Genomic DNA, 21,953 nt, shown 5'->3' with positions numbered 1-21,953 from the left:
CGGATAGAAAAGGAAAGTTCTGTTGTTGGTTTTGCTCTGGGAAATTGGATTAGTGGTTACTGATACTCTTGTACTATCTTTCTCTGAAGATCTGACACTTCTTTCACTCCTAAAATGTAAATGGATGCTGGTCTAGTCAGGCCTCCATCATGTCTTTATTAAAGTGCTTAAGGGTCTGCCCTTCTCCACATCTTGCTTTGACTTCCTCCTCCCATGGCTGCCCTCCAAGGTCTCTGAAATTTTCCATTATTTTGGTATCTCCATGTGATGACAATTAAGCATTTTTTGCCCTTGGACTTGTCAGCAAGGATTTGTTCCGAGGGTAGTTTTTTTTTTTTTTTTTTTGTCTATCGTCATCAGCCTTCATGTTCTGAGACTCTGTTGTACCTGGCTGATAAGTTCTGTCCCCAAATGTCAGCCCACTGTTTTCTCCTGTTTGTACCTCTAATGTAAGAATAAAGTCAAAAAGTTACTGAGTGTATTGCAGAGCACTTTTTTTTTTTTTTTTGGCTAAAGTCTTTGGAACCTGCATTTTACATGTTTTGGTGCAAATCTAGGAGCCCAACTAGCAGGAGGGTGGGGGGAGAATAGATGGGTCTGGACTGTGAGGTCAGCATGTGTTGTTTAGTAAGGTTTTTAGAACAGGGATATCTGAGGGAGCTGGCATGTAAGGCAGATAAGGCTTTTTTTGTTGTTGATAATATGTCCTACACACACACAGAAGTTCTTGTTCTGCCTCTTCAAAGAAACAGGATGCCCGTATTGTCTCCAGGCTGAAAACTCTGCCAACGTTAGCAAGAACAAGCAGAAAATAGGACTGAGCAAAAAGCGAGGTTGCTGAGCTTTTAAAAAATTATCTTTATAAAGTTTTCAAAAGTTCACGTTAAAATGGTTGTGATTAAAATATTACAATAGTTTTGTAAACCTGTTTCACTGATTGCCTTTTTCATGTGAACTTGTGCATCCTTCTGTGCTCCAATTTATATTTCCATAGACCAGAGTCAGCAGATTTAGCAGGAGATGCAGGGAATCCTATTTTTATAGCAGACTGCTCATGAATGACAGAGGCATTAAGGGAATACAGGAGTCTTTCCCAGGAATGAAATAAACTTAATCTATGTTTATCCCAATACTTAGTGCAGCAGTGTTTGTTTCCCAGCAAATTTTTCAGATGAAAACAAAGACATCATGTATTTGATCAATACATCCAGTAATGAACTTTGTGGAGGCATAGAGTGGGGTGTGTGTGGTTTTTTTTAGTAGGGCTTTGAACTGGAAATGTAGCTACCACATGAAATCTGAGTTCTGGCACCCACTCAGCACAGCAGTCCATCTGCTAGCAAGACACACTGATTTATTTTTTTTATTTAATCCCTTAGTAGTGCCAGATGCAAGTCCTGTGTAGCGTAAGGTGCGAGGCAATTTGTGCTGCCTTACTAAGGTGGCATCTGGGCAGACTTCTTTTGCACTGGTGCAGATTACAGTCAAAAAGAGAATACACGCCTGCATGCATGTTTTATTTTAGTATATGGGTTTGGTGTATATGGTTTGTTTTATTTTCAAGAAAAAAAATCATCAGCATCTTCAGACAATGAATTATTTAGCAGTGATTGCCTCTACATTCCTGCTCTCTGTAGTCTTACAGGCTCTGCAAAAAATTTCTTAATTTGGTTTTCATGTAGTAGTTGTGGTCCCTGAGCAGGCACCAGCAGTGCTTATGGTCCCACCTCCTTGTTCTCACAGTCTCCCCCCTCCATCTATTTCAAAACAAGGTGATTAAAATTAATCAGAGTCAATATAGAATCATTCTGACAAGAAATGCAAAATTCTTCAATAGCATTTTGACAAGTCCTTTTCAAGGTGGACACTACTTAAAGCTGTCAGAAAATGGCTCTTTATAATCAGAAGTCAGTGTAAGATGTCAACATCCTGAATGCAGAGCTGTGAGCAAGCGGGTTTTTGTGGGTTTTTGTTTGTTTTTGTGGGGGAATTATTGTTATTGTTGTTGTTATTATTATTGCCTAATAGCAGTCTTGAGCATTTTGTCCTGTGTCAAGGTGGTGGAGTTCTGCTGAATGGGACTGTAAAAACTGCAAAGCCTGGACTTAGTGGGAAGAGGAGGGCGTTAAAATTTTAGAGTGTTTAGTCCTGCATTAAAACAATACTGTAGCTGCAAACTGAGAGATAAATCACAGTGAAGAACTTGTGTGGAATTTCATCAGCTGCTTGCATGGTCATTTTGGGATGTTAACTTCTCTCCTGATTCTCTGCTTTCCGCTGAAATCATTCACTTTAAATGTCTGTTGCTTCACTTGGATCTCTCTGTAGTGGCACCACTGAAATCCAGTTTGCTGCTGTTGTTACTGATACAGTGTTTTAGCTAAGTTAGAAAGTGGCAAACAGCTACTTAATGCAAACCAGATTTGCAATCTGTGTGTTTCCAGAGCCTCTGGCACACGACTCGTGTGGCTAAAAGGCCATAGAGTGCTGTAATCAAAATGCTGTTGTTACATAAATATAATGCTGCCACTTCTTTTGATCTAGCAGTGGTGAGCTCGGCTGCTGAGGATTCTGCTCTTTGTTCGTGTCTTCCAAGCTGAAACGCTTTCACATAAAACAAATGTCTCCATAAATTTGTACCCCTTTTTTTTCCCTCCCTTTCATATTTTGTTCTGTGAACCCAGAATTTGAGGATAAGGCAGAACTGTTATGCTCTTCAGGGGAAAATAGTAGCTCCGTAATTCCTCGGTATTTGATGTGGATGATGATTTGATACTTTATTAAACCGCATTTTGCACACATAAGCAACATTGGGATGCTGCACTGGGGTCAGCCCAACCATGTGTGCTGCACAGATCAGTGCTTCCTTCTACAAGTGTAATTAAGTTGTTTTGAAGGAAGCTTGTTTTCTTGCCAATAAAAGACCAATTTGAAGTACAGATAGGAAAGGCAAGAAATGCTTAGAAAGACAATAAGTCAGTATGCCAAAAAAAAAATTGTCCATAATACTGGGGCTATGGAATAGGTTCCAGTACTGCCTGTTTCCATTATCCTTATGTTGATCTTGCTTTCAGCAGTTTTCTTTTTACTTACTTGGTTCATGTCATAAATTTGATCTGAGAAAAAGATACTTTCAGGCAACTAAAGCTGAGAAAACCATAATTTTTTACAGTAGTGGGTTTGTTTTTCTTTTCTAGAGATGCTCTAGATCGCACGGAATGAATCACCACAGAGTCGCATAGAGCAGAGTTTTCCTTTAGTGCCACACCCTCAGCAGGTGATGCTGATGCTCCTTTTCTTTGTGTCCTGCAGTGTGCCCCAGCTCGTGTGGGAAGCGAGCCTGCACAGACCAAAACGAGTGTTGCCACCCCGAGTGCCTGGGGAGCTGCACGGCGCCCGACAACAACACGGCGTGCGTGGCCTGCCGCAACTACTACTACGAGGGCGTGTGCCTGCCCACCTGCCCCCCCAACACCTACAAGTTCGAGGGCTGGCGCTGTGTCACCAGGGAGTTCTGCTCCAAAGTCCCCGCCACGGACGCCAGCGAGTACGAGAAGTTCGTGATTCACAACGACGAGTGCATGGCCGAGTGTCCCTCGGGCTTCATCCGCAACGGCAGCCAAAGGTAACGCGGCTTCCGTCTGCCTGTCCCCTGTGGGCTTGCCACTCCCTGTTCAGGGCCAGCTTGGGGTGCAAACTATTTGGGGTAGAGGGGAGGATGTAGGAGGGGGAATTTCCGTGGGGGATTAGGTGGCTTCCTGGTAGAAGCTTAGAACTTTCCATGAGGGATCCACCTGATGGGTGTGTGCAGTCCTGTGCAATGTCAGTGGGCTGTGGTTCTTCAAAGGGCTGGAGGAGCTCATGCAATGCAGAACCAGGTCTTCAAGTAGAGAGTAACAAAGCAAGTGTGAAGCCCAAGGTTGGAGTTGGCTGATGACCATTATGACACAAAACAAGCCATAGGGAGTTATCTTGCCGTGCATATTATTTGCTTTATGTGTGCCTGCATTTTAGACATGTGTATTCTTCAGTGTATTTCATTTCCCTTTTCTCACTATTTCCAGGAGATAAAAATGGTGTTTTAGAAAGAAGTAATCATATAGATGGTGACAAAAATCATGCAGCAGCCAACAGTATCACACAGAATAATTCCTTGTAAGAGTGTCACTCTCCTCCTGTTATTTAATTCTAAGAGGTGGAGCAATGTTTGCTTGTGATTTTTGTAATTTCCAGTGGCTTAAGCAAGCAGCCTTCGTTGCCTACTGTCCCTTGGAAATCATGGTCTTTCAGTAAAGGATAGTCAGTGTTCTAAAATTTGTAGTGCTTCAGTATTATGCTAAAAGATCTTTGTAGGCTGCTGTGTTTTCTGGAAAGGTGATTGTGGTGATGCAGCAGTTGTGTGTCTCTGCATGCGTGTCATCCATCTGTTCCAGGCAGTCTCCAGTTGGCATTTGGATACAAGCAACTTAACACAGCCTTTGCCCAAATCCAGATATTCACCTGAGAAATGCAGCTTTTGTTATCTCCTGGAGCTTGTAGTAGCAGCTGTTTGAGCCGCTTACGCTGGAGTGCGCGGCCATCCTGTCTTATCTCGGTGTTGTGCTCTCTGCAGACATTGAAAGGAGCTGTAACTCAAGTCTAGTGAATGTTCTGTTCCCCAGAGGTGCTGTTAACAAATAGTTGCAAATGGAAAGCATTTCCAGCATTCTTTGTACATTTAGTTGAATCCTCTTTCTTGTGTCTGCAGCTTTTAGTGGTTTGTGGCATGTTAAAGAGCAGGATTTTGAAATAGGAGCTTACTACTTAGAAAAGGAGCTTCTTTCTCTTATGGTTTATGCATGGAAAACTGCTACCAATTTACACGTTTCTTTATGCCTCAGAGGAAAGTGGGTTCACTTTATTTTAAAAAAAATTAATAGTAAGTCTCTGTCCGTCAGTGTTGTCAGCAGAAGCCTTTGTCTTTGGAGCTGGGTTTGGGTTTTTGTAATTCTTATTTTTCCTCTCTAAAGTGATACTAGGTGCAGTAAGTAATTGTGAAATACTAAGTAAAATGGCTAGAATAAATTGGAAAATAAAAATTACCTTCAACGAGGAAAGACATTTACCAGGAAGAGTGATCAGAGGGCCTGTGTTGTGCACACATGAAGTGTCCAACTTTGAGATGAATATGTAGGAAAAAACATGGAGCATTTAAAAAGCTCCTGCAGCCAAAGGCTGAGTTCTTGCTGTTTGAGTTTGGCTGCTAAAAATGTATCTGAATGCCTATAAGGAGAAATGAGCCTGTGTTTCAGTGTTGCCTCCCAGCTTCTGGCAGTCTGGTTGCTCTGTGTTTGGGGGTGTGTATTTCTTGATGTTTCCATCTATATCACTCATTTTGAACCTGCTTAGACTTCTGGCCTTCCTCTCCCGATTTCTGTTGCCAATTAGTTGTCCTTGCATCAAGACACAATCTTCTCTTTCCTTCAACTTGCTGCTTTAATGCCTCTTAAGCTGTAAGAAGTAGTGACTAATTGACTGCTCACTTTCTCCACATCCCTCCTCGCTCTGTCCCCACACTTGTCTTTCTGAGTTAAATGGCTAGGAACATGGAATTCCCCAGTGCAGAGCTTTGAATATTGGTTTATGGACATGGACACAGACAACTTTATAAGAATGTGAACAGTATTTTCCCATCTCCAGTTCCTGGCTGGCCTATTTTGTGAGGTTGGGCTTGGATTAGCATGAAACCTCCCTGCACTTTGAGGCTGCCTTTGTAAATGGGAGGGGAGCAATTCAGTTGGAGGAAATGCACAGCTGTAAGGGCGCTGGGTTTTACCTGAAGTGCCTTTGACTTTGGAAGGACCACAGAGCCTTCCAGAAGCTGGCACACTATGGGTATGGGCCGCTGTATGAGGTACAATGCTCCAGCTTCTCTGGAGTGCAGCAGGCAAGAGTATCCTGAACAAGCATGGCAGCTTTCATTCTGGCCTGGAGGATTTGCCTAAGCTTTAGAGGGAATTATCTTCCAAAATTCAACTCAGAGCAGTCTGTGTATTCAGAGTTGCATATCACTGTTTATTTTTAATATCCCCCTCTTTCCTCACAGCATGTTCTGCAGCCCTTGTGAGGGGCCTTGCCCCAAAATCTGTGAGGATGGGAAAACAAAGACCATTGACTCGGTGACATCAGCACAAATGTTGCAGGGATGCACAATTCTCAAGGGAAATCTGCTGATCAACATCCGCCGTGGCAGTAAGTGATCGCCCTCCCTTTCGGAACCCCGATAAGGCTTTTCACGTTTTTCCTTCTGTCGTCAGCGTAATGATAAGAACATGAAAAAACTCAGCAGGCTGTTTGCTTTCCAGGCCCAGAGCAGTGCTCCTGTTTGGTTTGGCCCTTGCAGCCCTGTCCTGCCCCACGCGGGTGGATTGGGTATTCAGCTCCTGGGGAAAGCTGGCATTTTTGTTAGGTTTTTTGGCAGGACAAGGAACCAGGATTAGGCAGTTAGACAAGCAGTGGTCCCAAAGGAGTAATAAAGGCCCAAGAAGGTGGAAAAGTTTAAAATCCTTGTATCTGGATAGGTAAATAACTTGTCACGTGGCACTGTAAGACTGCAGAGCCTCATTTCTTGAGGCAAGGTGTGGTGTTTTGCTAGAACAGGGAATCCAGAGTGCTGAGAGCTCTTATAAAGCCTAACACTATGCTGCTAGATGGTCAGCATTAGTGAGCTGGCCACTTCTGTCACATGTCTTGAGCAAGCAATGGATTAAATTTGTCAGAGCAGTGATTCATCAGCCAGGGAGGTGTTGACAGTTGATGAGCTCTTAAAAGCAGAGTAAAAATTGCTGTTAGTTTTTATTGGACTTGTATGTCCCTATGGAAGGTCACTTTTAGTTTGATGAATAAGATTGAAAGATTGGGATCTGTTTGATTCCCTACCTCATGCTGAATCAAAGTTCCAGGGTTTAGTTACAGCAGCATGTAGATTTTTAAATTTGTGGTAACACTGCTACAGGTACAATCTTCCCTTAGGGGAGATGTTCCAGTTACTTGAGGCAAGCATGTGGGTTTTTTTATTTTATTTAAGCATTATTTTAGAGTGCCAAAGAGCATCAAATTATTTGGCTTGGGAAAGTGAGTTGTCTGGAACATGATCCATGGCAGAAGGATTTCCTGATGGTTTTATCTTTGCTGTTTCATCAACTGGTTCAGTTTTGTACCTTTTCAGGTCATGGAAAGCAATGCTCTGTGGCCCAGAGCAGATGAGGAACATACCCTCTCCTGTTTATCTTCAATCTCATTCTCTGCTTTCCAGTGGAGCTTTCTGCCTGACCTTTGCTCCACATCTAGAGAGCAATTCCATCTCATGGTGTGTACATTTACACAAGGGTCTTTTCATCCCTGCCAGAGTGCTGGCTCACCATTTGGTGCTGGCTTCAGAGGGCAATGCCCATGGAAAAATCAGGTGTTCCAGGATGGAAAAGCAAGACTGGTTTCCCACTGTTACTCTGTGGCTTTATTTTGCCCTTCAACCATCTGGTTGCACAGGCAACTGTTTTGGGGGAGGAAAACCAGTGTCTCTCATTTTCAAAAGTAGCAAGTACAAACATTTTCTTTTACTGAGCTAATGCTGCACAAAGCAGAATATTAGTCAAAGCTGTGAATTCTGTTAAAATAACCATTATCTTTTTCTCGCTGTAGATAACATTGCCTCAGAACTGGAGAATTTTATGGGTCTGATTGAGACAGTAACAGGATATGTGAAGATTCGTCATTCCCATGCGTTGGTCTCCCTGTCTTTCCTGAAGAACCTGCGGTACATTCTGGGAGAGGAACAGGTGGATGGGTAAGTGTTCAGATATTTGTGACTGCAATTTCACTTTAGTACAAAGCTGTGGAGAATAAGTCTCCTAAAACCCATTCACTTTCATTTATGGAGTTGCCTCTTCCATAAATTTAGTGTTTTTCACTATTCAGTGTTTTTCTCCTCCTGAGCATCTCTGCATAGCATTGCTCATTTGCATTACTGTCCAAATCAGCATGTTATATTGAGTATATGACAAGTATTTTATGGTACCTTTACTGTTGCTTTTCACTTTAGGTTTTTCTAGATAGATTCTTTACATCAATAAAGCAGTTTTGCTTGTTATTTTTGCTCTGTTTGAGAAAAGAGCATCTTCAGAAACAACTGGATTTCTTTGTAGTTCTTTACTGTTGGGTTTTGTGGAGAACTCAGCTGAAAGAAAATATGAGTTTTACTGGCCAGGGAGTGCAACTGGAAGTGAAAAACAGTGCAAGTTGCAATTGTTTGCAGCTCCCTGAAATGTTAGCATTACATGGATTATCTACTAAGCATGCAGAAGACTGGTCAGGAAAAGTTGATCCCTTGAAATGTTTGCTGTGGATTATATTGCTTCTATAATTACTCACCATGTGATGCTTATTGCTGCACATAACTTCTGTTTTCCTGTTATGGTGAAAGTTTCTCAAGGCAAAAGTTTTTATTCCTGCAGAGTGTGTATGCTGAGGTGTGGCGAGGGTCCTCCAGCAAACTGTCTTGCTCTTTCTCATCCCAAATCAAGTAGCCATCCCAAGTTTAAACCAGTGTTCTGTGGAAGAAATCAGTCCCCTCCATAATGACAGAACTATTAAATGAAGAATTGGGGGAAATTGTAGAACACAGGAAATGTGAGGGTCATTGGAAAGGTTGCTCATGTCTGACATCTGCCCTGACTGTATAATGTTAAAGCAACAGGGATTTTTCATAGCCTTCCTCCTTCTCTCAGGATAGTCTTTTTGTCAGCCTTAAATAGTTAAAATTCCAGCATCTGACAGCGTGAGTGCGAGGGCAGCTCTGCCTGCTGTCCTTGCAGAGCATGCTGTGTGCCCAGGAAGGGCACTGGCTCCGTGGAGTTTGTTTCCAACTGCAGATCCCGTGGGATTGGCCGTGCCCTCACAGGCACTGCAGTTATTGACTTGTCTTTGCTTCTCTCCCTTGACCTCTTTGAATTTGAGTTTAGCTTTGTGTCTCAGGTAGTGATTGTGTTTATAGTACCTTGTCTGTCAGCAAACAGAGCTGAACCAAGAGGAAACGGGAGGTTTACCAGTCAGATTCCCAAACAGAGAAGCAAGTAGGTGCAGCTTTAAAGAAGAAAACGGGGCTGAGTGGGGAGGTGAACACATGTATGGTAAAGAGCTCCTTGTGCTAAAATTCCCCTGTGTTAGGAAATTACTGTAGTGACATACTAAGGGCCAGGGGCAGTCTCTTTGCTTGGAAAATGCTTGGCATAATTTAGACATTACCACAGTCTAAATAAAATGTCCGAAAATACTTAGGTGGAAGTAGGCACCTGACAAGGAAGGACTGAGCCTGAACAATTACTTGGGCAGAACTATGAAAAACAAGGAGTGGGATCTTAACCTGGAAAGCAGTGGGCTGCTGGAACAAGAGCTGTTTGTGTCAGCAGTGCCTTGAGGTGTGACAGAGAGGGTAACTTAAGGTCAATTATGATTGTTGCTCATTTCGTGACTGACCCCACAGCCACTGTCCTTTTATTTATTGAACTGGACTGACAAAACAGCACTTCAGATGTTCTTTGGTCCTTATTCAGTTGCTGTTGCTTGCCTTGGTTATCACAGAAAGTGGAAAGTTTAGAGGGAAATCTGCTTTGTTCGTGTTTAGAGTTTTCATTGCCTCTTTTGAAAACCATGTCTGTAGTGAACGTGCTTCCACAGCAAGAAAGTAATTTCTCCTTGCAAATAGGGAAACTGAGGTGGAGATGTGCTGCCAGAGGGGTCTCAGTGTCTGTTGCAGGGTTTTATGTTCTCATCTGGTGCTGACTCTGCCAGGCCCCACCATCCTCAGCTGGGATCCCTGTGTTCACTGCTGTGTGTATGGATGGTGTGTGGGCAGCACATCCCAGAGCATCCCAGCTTGGGTACTGGAAAATGAGCAGTGTGTGGCCTTCAGGAGCAAGTGAGATGATGACTGAGGAGGTGTTTCATTTGTGGCACTGACCTGCTCTGATGTTGTGCTTCAACCTCTGCAGCAAACTGGGGGACAGCCTATAAAATCAAAACAACCTCCCCCCTGTTTTCTACACCATTTTGAAGCAGAGGCATCAGCTGTCAGGCCTGTTGTGTGGTTCCTCACTGAGGAATTTATGGCTTGTTTTCCTGGGATCATTATTGTCAGGGTGTGGTGAATTCAGACAGTCTTCAGGAGAGCAGCAAGGACTGATGTAACCACAGCATTCCAGCAGAGCATGCACCCTGTGCCGAGGGTGGGTGGGGAATGAATGACACTCTCCAGACCTGTGGTGACACCTGGCTGCAGTGCAGGCTCCCATGGGGATGCTCCTCAGCTCGGCCCTGATTTTGGGGGAGGTTTCTCAGTTGCCTGTGTGAGTCAAGTTTGAAAAAGTTGGGTAGCTTGTACACTGAGATGTGAGGCTGGGTTTGTATGGAGGTTTCAGAAGCTCTTATATTTAGCTTTTCAAACAAGGAAACACTGAACTTCACTAAGGTGTGGTACTTTCAAATCAACACATGATTTGGTGATGTCTGTGAAATCCCACAGGCACTTCAACATCCTTGTTCTCTCCTGGCAGAATGCATTTAAAGCACAAACATGTCTCTGCTTCTTTGTTAACTGAGCACATTCTTCTCAGCATCTGTGTGAAGTGGTACCAGGTATAGCAACTTCATTAGAAATCAAGTCCTGGGTAATTAGAGGACAGATGGAAGTAAGAGAAACAACTTTTCTTTCACATTATTACAAGAAATGGAAAATCTGTGCAGTTTTGAGCCAGAATGCACAGTTTTTGTTTCAGGTTGGTGAGGGAGGAATTAATGCTAAATTTAAAATGGAATAATTGATGGAAAACCATAAATGAGTAATAATATGGCAGATTTTTATTAACCCTATGGTTGGTTTGCACATTTCCCTGCAGAAACTCTGTTGGAAGGGTTTGTAGAAAGCCCGGTGTAGCTCTGTTGACAAGAGCTTAGCAATGTAAGATGGGCTTCATAGTGTTAATAGTGGATTTTGTGTTGCTGTAATTAATGATGGGGGAACTTCCCAGCAGAGTGAAATAAATGCTGCCATGGTGGGTTATCTTGATTTAGGTTCATCAGCTACACAGACCTTTGTCTCATTTCCCAGTGCATTCTTGTCTCTACTATCCTAAAGTATGAGTGTCCTTGCAGGTGTTGTCTTGCAGCTGATGTAGAGCCTACAATCTTGCTTCTGTTGCATGTATGGCTTTTTCCCCAATTCAGCCCAATTGAGTAGTACCAGGAATTTCTTCATAATATTTAATAGGGCTTTCATAATATTTAATAGGCCTTTTGCATACAGCTTTGTGTACAGTATCTGTGGAAATAAAGGATGCGCATGTTATTCCAGGGCAGTGCTTAGGGAGTGGGCTCAGCACAGCTGCCTGTGTTTAGTTCTGTGCTCTGAAGTGTGGATCCTCTGCAGTCAGTACAACTGTTTGCTGTTGGGTTTTGATGTGCAGGTGCAACTGTTCTTGGCACAATGTAGGAAATCTTTATAGGGCCAAGAGGTAGAACAGAGAGGCTGGGAAGCCTCACTATGCAAACTTTTAGAGTTGTTTTTGTAAACATAAGCAAGAGCTGTGTTAATGACTGTTTTATTTTCAAAACTCCAGAAGGCTTTTCCTTCCATAAAGTATCTAAGGTTACTGCTTCCCATTTGCCACCAAATGGAAAATCCAGTGTAGAGACCTGCTGTTCAGAAGACATAAATTTGTGTGTTCCTCATAGCACTCCTATACAACTCCTAAAACACGTTGGAGTGGGGTTTAGATGGTGTGGTGTCACCTTTGGAGTCCTGTGTCACATTCATTTCCTCGCCCCCTAAACAGTCAAGGTTAACTTGCTCCATGGAAGAGAAGAAAGCTCTTTGCTGAAACAAATAGAGTGTTTCAAAGTTTTCTTGTAGTAAGGTATTCTTTGTTGGAATGAGCTGTGAATTAAAATGAGTATTTTTTCTTCAAAAACTTCCTTCTAGGAATTATTCCTTCTACGTGCTTGACAACCACAATCTTCAGCAGCTGTGGGACTGGAACCATCATAACTTGACAATCAGTGAGGGGAAAATGTACTTTGCATTTAATCCTAAACTGTGTGTTTCTGAGATTTACCGTATGGAGGAGGTTTCAGGAACCAAGGGACGACAGAGCAAAGGAGATATAAATCCAAGGAACAATGGGGAGAGAGCCTCTTGTAAGTAAACAAACAAAAAAATCCCAATGCCAGCTGCATAGGCGGTTGTCACAAGAGCAAACCCAACATGCTGACACATTGCTGACCATTGCAGTATTTAGAGTTTAGGATCTGCAGGAGGTTTTCAGGCCTTCTGCTTGTTCAGGCTTTAAACTGTAGCTGTGAAGGTACCTCTACATGAGTGGAAAATGATGTGGTTACCTATTTCATCTGTAAAACCCACTTGTAGGAGATGACTTCTTCCCACATGCCCTGTTTTGTGACAGCAGCAGATAACAATAGAAGCATGAGAAATGAAATCCAGTAGTTTGATGTCTCCAACAAGGAGCAATTTCTCTGTCTCCTTTGTGCATCATTATAGGGGTTTTCCCCTCTCTGATACTTATTCTTTCTTGATACTAAACTGCTGAATAACAATTCCATGGACACCAAAACAAATTGTGTCTGTTACATTCAACTTCATTTAAGCTCCTGCCAAATTTTGTACCTGGTCGCTAGAAATGCTTGTTTCAAACTTAGTTTGCTCTGCTTCATTTTCAAATTACTTGCTTTTGAATTGAGAACACTTTTTAATGTTCTGAAATATTCTTAAGCCTGAGCGTATCTGCATTTAATTTTGGATTCTACAATGGTTAGGGTTATTGGAAAATCCTCTCTTGGCTTTGGTGGTCTGCACATCAGGTCTGCAGGTGTAACAGGACATTTTAAAGCAATCTCTCTTCTAGGAATGAAGAATGCCTACAAGTTTCACCTCAAACCCTTAAAACTGGCAATGCATTTTTCCTTTGGTTGCTTCGTAGAGTTTTTGGAGCTGAGTAAACTAAAATGGATCTTGTGTATAAGTCAAGTCCCCTTGTTGTGGATGGTGCTTACAAAACTGGGACACGTAGTCTGCTGAATGTCTCTTTGGGCACGATGCACACGCAGATGGCCCAGATCCTTGTTGTAAGCACCCTCCATTCTTTGCACGTTCAATAGGGCAAAGCCTTGCAGTCCTGGAGGAGTTACAGACACACAGCCAGGCCTTACTACCACTGAGGCCAGTGCCAGCTGCTGCCTGCTTTTTTAAGAAACCAGTACAGAAAGCTTTCTGACTCTGAGAAGGGCAAAAGAATCAACAAAAGCTCAACTGCCTTTGCAAAGATAGCACCAACAGTGCCAGTGTACACGAGGGTGAAAACCTCTTTATTTTCAGAACTTCTATGGAACATTAGAAACCAGCTCACAGTTGACAGAACACAATTTCTTCATCCAAGAATTAAGTTTTTAAAATGCTATTTTGTTTTGGGTTGGAAAGCTCAGTGAGTTGGTAATGGGAAGCCATTCATTTCAAAGCTGTGGGCTTCCATCCAGGTCTGTTCAGAAGAGTAGCTGGAAGTTGCTGCCATCAAATGGTTGTGCTGTATATGAACTGGGTTTTGGAGTTCTTGGTCCAGCCTCTGATGAATAGGAATGTAAACTCCTTTGTCTTTTCCATGTTGTCCAGTCTCCAGAAAAACAAATGGTAGTTGTCAAAAGTTGTCCTGGAGAGTGAGCACACAGAGGCCAGTGACTGCTCTGCACGTGCTTTGGAGCCGGATGATGAATTCAGGGCTTTCAAAACCAGTCCTGTGGATAAACAGGGCTTCCATTCCTCCCTCAGGGAGAGAATGAAGTAGTTTTCAAGAGCTTTCTGATGATGTATTAAAAGAAAATCCACCTCAAAAAATTAATAACAAATGGCTCAAGCATTTTTTAAATTGATTGCCAAGGCCACTGCTTTCCCTTACGCACTCAAATGTAGTAGGAGGAAAGAGGAAGCTCTGCAAAGGCTGTTGGTATCCTGTGGTGTCATAGGTGCTACTGGAAAGGCTCCTTAGCTAAAACCAGTATCTAAGAAACAAAAAACACTGACAGGTGATGTGATGCCAACTCTGGCATGTCCTGTCCTTTTGCATTGCAGGTGAAAGCAAAATTCTGCATTTTGTTTCCAACACGACGCTCAAGAACCGGATTAAACTGACATGGGAGCGGTATCGCCCTCCAGATTACAGAGACCTCATCAGCTTCACCGTTTACTACAAAGAGGCGTAAGTAGATGTCATCAGAGATGAACCAGGGCAGTCCAAGAGAGAGCAGAAGATTCTGTTCCTACAGTGGGGATGGCTCATCCAGTTTGTGTATTTCTTCCTCAAGTCCTGCTTTTGTTCTGATTCTTTTCTTGGTGGAGCACAAGCCTCCTTTAAAAAGAGGACTGGCTTGAATGAGTCCTACAAATGGATTGCAAATCTATCAGGAAGTTTCAAATTTGGAAAAAGAGAAAGGTGGATGGCTTGGCTCTTCTCAGGGGTCTGATTTGGAGCTCCTCCTAAGTAATCATGTTTACTGAGATACTTGCTTTCTGTAGTCAGAGTATTGACTGGAGGGCGTCCCAGGTCAGGAGTTTGCCCTGCCACGTGGATAAATTGTCTGCTCAGGGTTTGGGGTTATTTAGACTGTACAGCTTTGGTAATTTCCTGCATTAGTATCTCTTGATAATGCAAGTGTGGGGCAGTTACTGGAGAAATCCAAATTACTCAGGAGATGCCTCTGCCTTAGCATGTCCTTGTAATGGCTCAGATTTAAAATAATAAAAAACAACAAATGAGCACGGAAATAACTGTCCAAGCAGTGTGGAGATGTGAAAGGGAGGTTTGGAATGCTGATAATGATACATGGAGCAAAGATGTAAGACATGGAAGCACAAATGGTTCATGTCCAGCATCACTTGAAAAAGGTCATTGTGTTGTTCTACAAAGAAGCCAGCTCTGGCAAGATTACAGATATTAATAACAAGAGTTTGTATGCTCTTGCACCAGTGTTGCAACTTCTGAAAAGTAGAACTGTATAAATGTGTTTGTATTGTGTAGAAATAAAAGGGTAAAAAGCCCGTTGGACTGGTCAAGGCCAGTCTTGGAACTTTGGGTTCTTTATGGTAAAAAGCTTGGCCACTATCAATAACTGTTTTGAGTTGCTTCTGTTTAATATATGTTTATTTAAAGTCTAAATATGTCTGAAGCATTTCACTGACTGTTTTGAGTGAAAAAAAAAAAGATAAATATAGTGTTCTCTTGGAGAATGTTGCTTTATTGCTCATGACTAAAACTGAACTCTGAATTTTGTACTTCTTGGAAATACAGATTTTTTTTTCCTGGTATATTCTGCTGTGGAAAACAAGTAAGCTTTATTTGTTTCATTGAGCAACTTTGAAGTGAGGCACTCTCATATGTGTATGACAATCTTTGGGAGAAAATAAATATTTGTGCTACTTTCTTTGAATATTTCAGACCATTCAAAAATGTGACAGAGTATGACGGGCAAGATGCCTGTGGCTCCAATAGCTGGAACATGGTTGATGTTGACCTGCCACCAAACAAGGAGAACAATCCTGGAATTCTGCTGCAGGGGTTGAAACCTTGGACTCAGTATGCCATTTATGTCAAGGCTGTTACACTCACAATGATGGAAAATCATCATATTCATGGAGCAAAAAGTGAAATTATATATATTCGAACCAATGCTGCAGGTGAGATGCTGGACTCTGGGGTGAGAGGTTGATAATGCTGCAGGTGTGATTAGTGCATTATTGTGCAAGTTTTGCTGTTGATACAGAAATAAAATTTTGTGTGCAGATGATATGCATAGTGCTAGCAGTTTCACTAATTATGAAAGTAGGATTAAAATTTGAATTAAAACTGTTTTTCTAGATATCACTTTCATTAGGAACTATGGGAGGTTTATGAAGTTAGAATCACAGGCTTTGTTCCATTGTAAAGATTAATTTAAGTACAATGTTGGGTTGGGACTTGTTTGCAGTTGAACCTTTAACTGTTGGCATAAGTAGAAAATCCTTTATTTGAAATTAGGTGGTGTTTCTCCTTGCACTGTAGAAATGCATTGGGATTCACTCAACAGCTTACATGGAAATACATTTAGGGTTATATTAGATTTAAATATCTTTATTTTTTCATTCTTTTTTCCTTCTCTAGTGCCATCCATTCCCCTGGATGTTATTTCAGCATCCAACTCCTCATCCCAGCTGATTGTGAAATGGAATCCTCCCTCTCTTCCCAATGGGAACCTCTCCTACTACATTGTGCGCTGGCAGCAGCAGCCTCAGGACAGTTACCTGTACAGACACAATTACTGCTCCAAAGGTAGGCGAGCTGAGTGCTCTTGTGCTGAAATGCCTGGGACTCTGCCTGCCAGGGCTCTTCACTGGCAAGAGCTAAATAACAGCCAGTAGAGGGGATGGGTAAATAGGAATTGTTGCTGTGTCCATGATCTGGAGAGAAAGAAACCAGCTCTGTTTCTTTTCTTTCCTTTCAAGATAAAGTCCCAATTCGAAGATATGCTGATGGGACCATTGATACAGAAGAAGCCACTGAGCCCACCAAGCCAGAGGGCTGTGGGGGAGAAAAAGGACCTTGTTGTGCTTGTCCCAAGACAGAGGCAGAAAAGCAGGCGGAGAAGGAGGAAGCAGAGTACCGGAAAGTCTTTGAGAACTTCCTTCATAACTCCATCTTTGTCCCCAGGTAATGGGTTTTGGACGCTTCTTTGGAAGTAGGGCTGATAATTCCATCTTTTAACATTCCCTAGAGCGGAGGTTTCCTGGACATGAAAGCACACAGAAACAACTGAAACACTGAAACACTTTCCTTTCATGTGAGACAATCCCCAGCCTTACTTTGCAGTTTCTCTTATTTGCCAATTTTCCTTTCTTTCTTTCAATTCTAGCCCATAAGTAAGGGTTCTTACCTATATTGATCAAGGATTTCAGTGATGGTTTCTTTTCAGACTCAAGAGTCACTTAAGGAGCTCGTTGTCTGTAAGGGTTTCAGAGACGAGCAACATGAGGCAGACAGAGGGCTTCAGATGTGATTTTTCTCTAAATAACCATTTAAGTGCTTGTGCTCCTAATCTGAATTTATCTTTGAAATTAAGGGCACAGCTGCCTCACAGAATTGAAACTGGTTTCCTTTTTCTCACTGCACTAATTGCAAAGGGCCTGTGTGTTTCCTGGGTCAGCACTGCAGAGAGGTATTAAATATTTCCACTCTCCCACAATAAACACCTGCTTACATGTTAAGTAGAGTTGTAATGATTCTGTGCTGCTGATACTCTACACAGAGTAGATCCTACTGAATTAATTGGTGATTTTGATCCTTGAGTTTCCAATTTATCTTTCAGGTAAGCTGTCGTTCCTTTGGGGGATTGGATGCAGGGCAGGGCACGCAGTGTGCAGCTGTTGTGTTACAGTTTTTAATGCACTGTTAGACCTCAGTGGTGCACCTTGTCTCATTCTCCCTCCTGGCAGGGGAAGTCTGTGGTCAAATCCTGTGTTTGAGAGCTCTAAAGTGTGGCATTGCTGCTCATTGATGCTGGTTCATATCATTCTCCATTGTGATTTTTTGGACCTTTATTCAAGGATGTGTTGGATTGACTTGTTGGCCTTGAGACCTTGCTATTTGCAATGCTTCTTAGCTTTATCCAAAAAATGAGGAGCTAAATCCTGCCTCTCTTGGGAGGTGTGAAGTATGTTATCTGAGCTGTGTTTGGGTCACACTGAGCATTTGTGCAGTGATGATGAGAAGCAGCAGCCAAGATCAGGTACAGGGAAGTTGCAGCCTCCATGTCTGATCATGATGGAAATCATGAGCCATGGGAAATCACAACATCTGATTTTGGACTTCATGAAATGCACAGCGAGGAGTTTTGAAAGCCATGAGTCAAGTGTAAACAACTTGAAAGTCTGTTGAAAAGGAAGTTTTTCTGTTTCCCCAGTCATTTGTAAATCAGAATGTGTTGTCTTCTCCTAAATTTTTTTGCAGTCCTGCCCCCCTCCAAGAAAACTCACAGAACCTTGAACTCAGTAACAAATAAACTGATCAGTTCATAGAGAATTTCCTGAAAGCTTGTCCTTTTCTCTTAAATTACTGCCATTAGGGTGTTTTGTAACAGCAGGAGCAGATAAGGGACAATGCTCAGCAATAGCTGCATAGCCAAGCAACTTTTAAGAGACTGTATGTCAGGGAAATTAAAGTTTATGAGCTGGTGAGACATCTCCATGGGACAAATCTAAGCAGCTTGTTACTTTATGTCATTTTTTTCTCTCTTTCCCAAGGGAGAAGTTAATTAATGTGTTAGTGTAAACCTCAATAGGAGTATTTATTTCTAGTGTTCTACCTGTGTCCAGGTTATTATGAAAGAGTTGCTGTGTGTAATACAGCATGAAAGTATTTGACTGGGAGGTTTTAAGATTGTTTAAGAAGTCAATTGATCTAATCTCTTGTGCAACTTCTGGATGACCTCATGTGTATTAGTGCTGTGATGCATTTCAGACAGGATTCTGCTTAGTCTTGAAGAAACACTCACTACCAGAGGGGAATGAGTTTCTTCTTCAAGGTTTTTGTTTCCCAAATGAGCAGGATGGGACAGGCTCTGTGTGTAGTCTGAGCAATAAAATTGCCATGAGATACAGAAAGAGTGAGCTTTGCTGTTAAACAGCCCAACTTTTTTAAAAAATCTTTTTTATTTGATTGATTTTTTTATAGTGTTATTTTTAATTTTTCTCTTGCATTTCTTTTCCTTCTTCTCCCTTAATAGAATAAATGATTTTTCAAGTTTTTATCTCGAGAATTTTCCTTACTTCCTTGGATACTAGTTTTTTGTCTTTATCTCTGCATTTCATGAATGCAGGAAGCTGCATGATGGAAAAGCACCGAGCTCAAATCTCATGATGTTTTAATTACTTTTGCCTTGTGGTTATCCCTGCAGCTCTTTTCTCTTCCTGACATGGCTATAGTTTTCCCCAACAAGTTTTGTGTTCCTTTATCTTTTCCTCCAAAGACAAGGAAGGGCTGTAGCCTCTTCCACCCCCAGATACCACCAAATAGTTGAAGCTCCATGCATCCCAGAAAACCAGTGAAAAGTCAGGCCTTTTGGGTTCTTGCATTGGCACACGCTTTTGTGGTTGATTAAAAACAAACTTTTTATTTTCACTGCTTTAACCACAGAATGTGTGCAAATGTTCATCAGGTCAGGGCTAGGAATCCAACTTTTTCCTGATGAGAAGTTTGTTCTTTCCACTGAGCTAAAGCAGTAAATCAATACACATTGTAAGCAGGGTGAATAGGTTTAGTAACTTCCATAGATACCAGTGTAGACAAGGCACAAATGCTTATGTCCTATGAAATTACCTTAACTGACAAGATATTCACTTGGGTGTTGCTTAAACAATTTGTTGCTAACCTAGGAAATTCTTTCTTGTCTGTGTTTATTTCTGTGACGTGGTTTACATGGTGGTTAGAGTGTCAAAACGACTACTCACTACGTAGTAAAGGGATTTTGAAAATTTTTCTAGTGAGCTCCTAAAAAAAAAATTCATCCAACTTCTGCCAGAAGGTTTCAAAACTGAGTGAGCCTGTTTTTGGCTCTCTCTGCAGTGTGCTCTGTGGCTGCATGTACTCAGATGATATATTTGACAGTGAATTAAGTTCTCCTGTTGAGTCATCTTTCCCCCTGTTGTGTGTTCGAGGGAGGCCTCATTAGCCTGGTTTGTAGTTTGCTCTCTGGTAGAGCTGTTGGACCTCATGCCCTTGGTACCTGTTCCATGGGGCAGCAGTGAAATGATTTCAGGGGTAGGATCCAAGCCCAAATAAGTTTTGTAGTGTGACTCTTCTACCTTTCTCCTTTATCTCCCCTGGGGTGTTGCTTTCTGGTCGTGGGCATTCCTGCAGCCCTTGGAGTCAAAGGAGCAGGAGCAGTAAAGCCAGGCTGCCCTGTGTAGTTGGTGCTCCTGTACAGAACAGCCTCAGATCTGGGGCAGGACCAAGGGACAGGTCCAGTGTCTGGCCACAGGGTGTTGGTTACCTGATCCATGTGGTTCTGAGAGTGATCCTTGTCCTGTCACTTGGGGCTGTCCACTACGACAGTTCCCTGGGCTTGAGGAGGCAATGGTGTGGCTGTAAATCCTCAACTTTTTAACGCTGCCTAAATTTCACCCTAATGCCTGTAAAGGCAAAGCTGCTCATTGAACTTTTGCCTCTACACAATATTAGTACTGAGTCTTCTTACGTGGGAGGATTTGCAGAGCTTTTGTTTGGGTGAGAGAAGCAGAGACACACAGATGACCACCGGAGTGGTGGTGAACCTTCGTGGCCTTCAGCTGCATTCCAAGGTTTCTCCTGTCAGTGCAATGCATTCTAATTTCATCACAACTGCAAAGCTAACTCTCAGTAGGCTCATCTTCCTTTGCTAATCCAGCAAACTTCAAAACAATTTTTCCCCCCTACCCTTTCAACCTTTAGCATCTGATTTTTATTTTAAACATCAGCATTGCTGAAACACAAATCCAGGATGCTTGTTGAATAATGTTGAATCTGTTCTTTGCTGGTTCGTTTATTGTGTGAGGTCAGAAGTTTGCATGTTCATCTTAGGGAACAGAGTGAGCTTCAGAGATTTGGTTGGTTCCTGACCAAAAGAGAGACATGAGATGTGCTGGCATATGGTGGTTCAGATTTAGAGAAAATTTTCCTCTTGTTTCGCAGTTTCCTTTATTTAGCTTTTTTATCAGCTGTTGCCTGTTTGGCTGGGGTGTTTGGCACAGTTTTCCTGAAGCTGGAGAAGTGGATTTTCTCTAAAGAGCCCTTTTCTGTACCTCTGTCTGCTCCCAGGCCTGACCGGAAGCGGAGGGACGTGTTCCGAATCGCCAACGCCACCCTGGCCACTCGGAGCCGGAACGCGACCGGGACCGACCACTTCACCAACGCCTCTGACACGGAGGAGAGCGAGGTGGAATATCCCTTCTTTGAGACCAAGGTGGATGGCAAGGAGAGGACTGTGATCTCCCATCTCCAGCCTTTCACTCTTTACCGCATCGATATTCACAGCTGCAACCACGAGGCCGACACGCTCGGCTGCAGCGCCTCCAACTTCGTGTTTGCCAGAACGATGCCCTCAGGTATGCTTACACGGGGCAGCTCTGCCTTTCCTGGGCAGAGAGCAAGCTCAGGGGGGGACAAGCTCTCCCAAAACACTTAGAATTACGTTGGGGTACAGTAAAAAAAATTCCATGCAGTAGGATAAATTGGAGCTGCATAGATTTTTTTGTTTTGCATCCTTGACTGGTGTGTGTACCGAGTGATGTGTTTGAGTCTGTGCTAGGAGCTGGAGAAAGGGAGAAGTTGACTGCCAGGATCATTAGGAGAGGCTCTGTTTCCCAGCAATAGAAGTGAGACCCCCAGACATGGTGGGCTGAAAGGTTTTGTTCCTCAGCTCCCTGTGTGCTGAATAGGGCCACAGCAACATTTCTCTGCTAATGTTTGGTTTTGCTGTGTTTGCTCAGAACTGTTTGCAGATGTTGGAGTTTTGCTGGTGGGAATGTTTGCCAAATGTTTCTTCTGTCACAGAACGACCATGCATTTGTCCAGCCTGGGAACAGGAGGAATACTGTGTTTCTTTGTGCCCATTCCCTGGCCTCTAGACTATTTCAAATAGGAAGCACTGAATGCTGTGCTCGTCTTTGGGACTTTTGCAGATTGTACTTCTGAGAAGAATAGAGATGATTTTAGTGTAAGCTCATATGCATCCAGCAACGAGCTTCTGACTCCAGCAGATGTCTGGGGATATTGGATGCAGAATGGTAGCAATTTTGTTTTGTTTCTGGAAGGAAAGGCTATCATAATCCAGATCCAGCTGTGTCAGTA

The 21,953-nt window shown here is 42.6% G+C and overlaps 1 protein-coding gene across 3 annotated transcripts in view; it reads left to right on the top strand.

The window, feature by feature from the left end:
• IGF1R (insulin like growth factor 1 receptor) overlaps positions 1–21,953 on the top strand; it is a 171,297-nt gene that overhangs the window by 123,285 nt on the left and 26,059 nt on the right. For all 3 annotated transcript variants that reach the window (XM_021552606.4, XM_021552605.4, XM_085588922.1), the window contains exons 3-11: positions 3,313–3,625; positions 6,086–6,231; positions 7,681–7,825; positions 12,014–12,228; positions 14,171–14,297; positions 15,534–15,772; positions 16,236–16,403; positions 16,577–16,781; positions 20,922–21,208. In XM_021552606.4, the coding sequence (XP_021408281.1) occupies positions 3,313–3,625; positions 6,086–6,231; positions 7,681–7,825; positions 12,014–12,228; positions 14,171–14,297; positions 15,534–15,772; positions 16,236–16,403; positions 16,577–16,781; positions 20,922–21,208 (1,845 nt within the window). The remainder of the gene's footprint in view (positions 1–3,312; positions 3,626–6,085; positions 6,232–7,680; positions 7,826–12,013; positions 12,229–14,170; positions 14,298–15,533; positions 15,773–16,235; positions 16,404–16,576; positions 16,782–20,921; positions 21,209–21,953) is intronic.

The sequence above is a fragment of the Lonchura striata genome, chromosome 10 (assembly GCF_050655825.1).
Source record: "Lonchura striata isolate lonStrDom1 chromosome 10, ASM5065582v1, whole genome shotgun sequence".
NCBI lineage: Eukaryota > Metazoa > Chordata > Aves > Passeriformes > Estrildidae > Lonchura > Lonchura striata.
The sequence above is the reverse complement of the archived record's forward strand: the minus strand, read 5'-3'. Positions and strand labels throughout refer to the sequence as shown.